The sequence below is a fragment of the Lampris incognitus genome, chromosome 10 (genome assembly GCF_029633865.1).
Source record: "Lampris incognitus isolate fLamInc1 chromosome 10, fLamInc1.hap2, whole genome shotgun sequence".
In the NCBI taxonomy this organism is placed as follows: Eukaryota; Metazoa; Chordata; class Actinopteri; order Lampriformes; family Lampridae; genus Lampris; species Lampris incognitus.
The window spans coordinates 26966071-26970331 of record NC_079220.1 but is presented as its reverse complement, the minus strand read 5'-3'; the positions used below and the strand labels follow the sequence as shown (position 1 = coordinate 26970331).

Genomic DNA, 4261 nt, shown 5'->3' with positions numbered 1-4261 from the left:
TGGGCGAACTGATATTTGTAGACCAGCGCAGCACACCCAGTTGCTTATTATATAGAAAGAGCGAAGAACGTTGGGACGGCATTTTCACACTAATATATGACGACAAACGAGTAACATCTAATGACCGTGAGGATAAGCGGTTCAGATAATGGCTGGATAGATGAATGGATAGTTGTGTGTGATTTTCGCGAACCTCGCCTTTCTGAAACGCAATTTCCGGTATTTGGTGCTCTTCCGCCGGTCGCGCGCATGCACAGGCCTCTTTACGACTTGGCTGGCAAAGATGGCGGATGCACAGGTACGTACAAGGGAACGGCGTGGTGAAGTTAAATCGTTATATTACTTTAAATGTACATTTTAATTTACGGACATAAGCTTTACAAATATAAAATTCACATACGTGGTACTTGTGCATATTCAGAGTGGTCCAGGCTTTCTTGTCTTCCGCTTGTAACGGGCTCGGTAGGCCCCGCGTGCAATGCCGAGATGAACGCCTTGTTGGGAGCTAGCAGAAATGCTACTTTAGCCTGGTACCAGTTAGCTCAACGTAGCTCCTCCAACAGTTGACACTTATTATTAGTATATTGTTATCGCGAACCTCCGCTGTTCTCCAAAAACACAGGCAGTATTGTTTGGTTGTTTAGCGAAGAAGCATTGGCAAGCAACTTCAGATTATGCAGTCACAAAGAATATTGGCAAAGTTAGATTCTTGCCCAAGTCTTCAGGCAACGGTGTAGTCACAAACTACTAAACCAGTGTTTGGAATTCTTTAGTATGAATTAATACAATAGGGTTACATTGATCCCTTTGTAACAATAAACGTGTATTTGCCTTCCTGCTTGTTTTGTCCCGCAGACTGAGAGGGCTTATCAGAAGCAGCCCACCATCTTCCAGAACAAGAAACGTGTTCTGGTTACGGAAGGTGGCAAGGAAGCTAAGGAAAAGATCCCTCGCTACCACAAGAGTGTCGGGCTTGGCTTCAAAACCCCAAGAGAGGTGAGAACTTTGTCCACTAGGTTTTTCAACAGATCAAATGTGTGCCTGTCTTAAGGATGTGGTGCCAAAGCTCTAAAACTGCAAAATGTTAAGTGAATGTTCTTGGCATGTATATTCTATGCTGCAAATGATGTTTTTCTCACGATGGTCTTCCAAGCCTTCACGGTTCTGACGACAACGCCTTTTGGCATTACTGATGCAGATAATTCATACCCTTATTGGGCTGTCCTCATTTTAAAGTAGAATAAATTTCACTAACTTTACTTTTTTCCATTAGGCTATTGAAGGCACTTACATTGACAAGAAATGCCCCTTCACCGGAAATGTCTCAATCCGTGGCCGTATCCTCTCTGGTCAGTTTGCCTGATCATTTACCTCAATGTCAGCAACGTTATGTTTTGTCAGTGGTCTACAAATGATGTTTATCTCACGATGGTCTTCCAAGCCTTTAAGGTTCTGACGACACTGCCTAATGGCAACACTGATGTGATCCACAATGACTTTAGTTATCTAGAATTTAGCTGTATCAGAAGTTGTTGAAGTTCCTTCTCTTGTCTTTCAACACAGGTTTTGTGCAGTTGAATGCAAACTGTGACTAGAAATTGCTGCACACCGATCTGTAATGGCATTTGAACGATGATAGTAACATTGTATTATGTGGTCCATAGGTGTGGTGACCAAAATGAAGATGCAGAGGACCATTGTCATCAGACGTGACTACCTGCATTACATCCGCAAGTACAACCGCTTTGAGAAGAGGCACAAGAACATGTCTGTCCACCTCTCACCGGCCTTCAGGTACAAGGCCTTTGTTAGTTAATTTCTTGGCTTTCATTTTGGTGTCAGTCGTTTCTTAATAGACATACTAACATATGCAATGCATCGATATCTCAATTGGGTGTTTATCTTGACAGAATATAGAGTTTAAAAACCAGCAGTCATTTTGACCGTCCATGGTCGTTTTAGGTAGGAGTGAAATTCCAGTCGTTCTAGTGTTAAGTGACTTCGTCAGTCGCAGTTGACTGCAGGTCTCCCTAACCGTATATACAGCACAATTGCATAACAACCAAAACCAGCGATCGGTTTGATATGCAAATTGCTGTGATCATTAATTAGCTACAATGGCCATGTGTACTATTTACAGAGGATTGGGGAATAGTTGCAATCATAGCACTATAAGATAGCGACAGATGTACTCTTAGCACCCCCCTCGGGTCAGGCATGGTGGTTCACTCTTCTTGGAACAGGAAAATGAACATTGTTTTTGAAGCTGTGATGAAAGATGTCAAATGTTTTGAAATGCATCACAATTATGAAAGCCAACGAGATGGCTTTAAACTCAGTGATGTGTTTGACGGGTCTCATTTTTAGCACAAGGGTGTCAACAGTGTCCAACCCTTGGGCAAATGTGCTAAATATATGTTTTATAAAGGAAGTGTCACATAGCAGTGTGTGAGACAATGCTTTGATTTTGATATTGATGTTGATAATGGAGAACTTGGGGAAATTTGTTTGATTAAATGTTGAACATGTGTGGTTTTTGCAACACCTCACCAGTCTTGGTTGGGTGTTTGGGTGTACTCATTTAATATAATGCTGCCAATGATGTCTTTTCTCACGATGGTCTTCCAAGCTAATGGAGCTTTGACGACACTGCCTTTTGGCATAACTGATGCAGCTTGAATTCACACTAATTTTTACTGAAATGTCTTTTAAAGAATATAGAATTTGAGTTAAATGGTCTGACAAGATTTGGTGTTCTTGCTTTTCTTTTGCAGAGATGTCACAGTTGGAGACATTGTGACAGTCGGAGAGTGCCGACCACTCAGCAAAACTGTGAGGTTCAACGTCCTCAAAGTGACAAAGGCTGCTGGAGCCAAGAAGCAGTTTCAGAAGTTTTAGGTGTGCAAGACAGTTTGGGACAAGACAGCCTCTTTGAGATGACTTGTTGTACTGTCAAAATAAAACCCCAAAAAAAATTCTGTAAATTGTTGTACGTTTCTTCAGCTGGGGGGAGGGTAAACTTTTACACTGTTTTGATTTCTAAAGTTTGACTATAATGACCTGGGGCTGTACTCACAAAGCATCTTAAGGCTAAAAGTAGCTTGCTGATTTAGGAGAAACTCTTATCGGGTGTGTCGGGCCTAATTTTAGGAGTCTCAACCTTTTTTTGGTCTCGGTATTTCACAAAGCACTTTGACGCTAAAACCAACTCTTAAATCAATGAAAAGTTAGGGGTAGTCATGACGACTCCTAAATCACTAAGACAAAGTCACAAACAATCCTAAAATGGCTGCTGCTGGCAATCTTGGTCAACATTTTAGAAACATTTAATGCTTTTAAAGTATCGCCTTAATCACGAGGGTATTGTGTTCATAGTAGAGCTAGTCAGGGATGCAGTCACTTCACCAAAAAACAAACAACCCAATAACATGGGAGATCAAGGTTGTGACAACTACGCTACTTGGCCACAGGGAAAATGCAGTGCAGACGAACTAGGTACATCTGTTATCTTTCAGTAGAAAATTGCGTCAAACAATAAATGCCTTCTTCAGAACTCCACATCATCTGACGGTTTCCTCTTGATGTAAGACAACTACAAAGAAACAGCCGATTTCATGGCCATAGCCAGACTACCCGCCGTAGTTTTTGCTATAGATAAGACGTCAGAATTATTGCAACGTCACAAGATGAACACATTTGTCAACAGAAAATTTTCATAGCATGAACACGTGGTTTTTGATGCCAACTACTATAGTCTTGATACTGGATGTCACTTGGTGGGGGACAGTGGCTATCCCTGCAGGATGTGGCTCACGCCTTACATCCACCCACAAATGGGAGCTCACAATATGTTTGCAATCCTTTTTAAATTATAGTTATATTGTTCACACAAACAATTGTGAACAAAAAGGTTAAAAAATATGTTGCATATGGAAAAAAAATGGCTGTATTGAACCTTTCAATGTGTATTCACAATCACTCAAGACGTGTTCTAGAGCCCACAAGAAAACTCGCAGTGTTGTGGAATGGGGCATTGGGCACATGAAACGTTTTCATGCGCTACTTGGAGAAATCCGGCCAACTCCAGAGAACGCAAGCAGGATCATCGCTGTCTCTGCCATTCTCCATAATCTGTGGAAGTAACGCTATATTCCACAGCCAGAGAAGTAAGAAGAAAATAATGACGTTGCTGCTGCTGCCCGACGCAGGCGTAGTGGCTATTCACGTGGGTAGGGTGACCGGAGTTGGGGTGGGCGTGGCC

At 41.9% G+C, this 4261-nt stretch overlaps 1 protein-coding gene and 3 non-coding genes across 4 annotated transcripts; all 4 read left to right on the top strand.

Moving 5' to 3' along the window:
• The first annotated feature begins 147 nt into the window (after positions 1-147).
• On the top strand, positions 148-2984 carry rps11 (ribosomal protein S11). Its single transcript, XM_056288797.1, has 5 exons — positions 148-298; positions 856-996; positions 1274-1349; positions 1665-1794; positions 2775-2984. Exons 1-5 carry the CDS (start codon positions 284-286, stop codon positions 2896-2898), a joined length of 486 nt encoding a protein of 161 aa, XP_056144772.1. The 5' UTR covers positions 148-283; the 3' UTR covers positions 2899-2984.
• LOC130120235 (small nucleolar RNA SNORD35) lies at positions 1119-1202 on the top strand. Its single transcript, XR_008810939.1, has one exon. It is a non-coding gene; the product is annotated as a small nucleolar RNA SNORD35 (small nucleolar RNA).
• On the top strand, positions 1407-1490 carry LOC130120237 (small nucleolar RNA SNORD35). Its single transcript, XR_008810941.1, has one exon. It is a non-coding gene; the product is annotated as a small nucleolar RNA SNORD35 (small nucleolar RNA).
• On the top strand, positions 2594-2678 carry LOC130120236 (small nucleolar RNA SNORD35). The gene has a single exon (XR_008810940.1). It is a non-coding gene; the product is annotated as a small nucleolar RNA SNORD35 (small nucleolar RNA).
• Positions 2985-4261: the final 1277 nt, after the last annotated feature.

Excerpts from the sequence above, each read along its gene's own strand:
- rps11 (XM_056288797.1), top strand. Across the intron at positions 1,350-1,664 it reads CCGTGGCCGTATCCTCTCTG|GTGTGGTGACCAAAATGAAG; the intron begins GTCAGTTTGCCT and ends TGTGGTCCATAG. Across the intron at positions 1,795-2,774 it reads CACCTCTCACCGGCCTTCAG|AGATGTCACAGTTGGAGACA; the intron begins GTACAAGGCCTT and ends TTTCTTTTGCAG.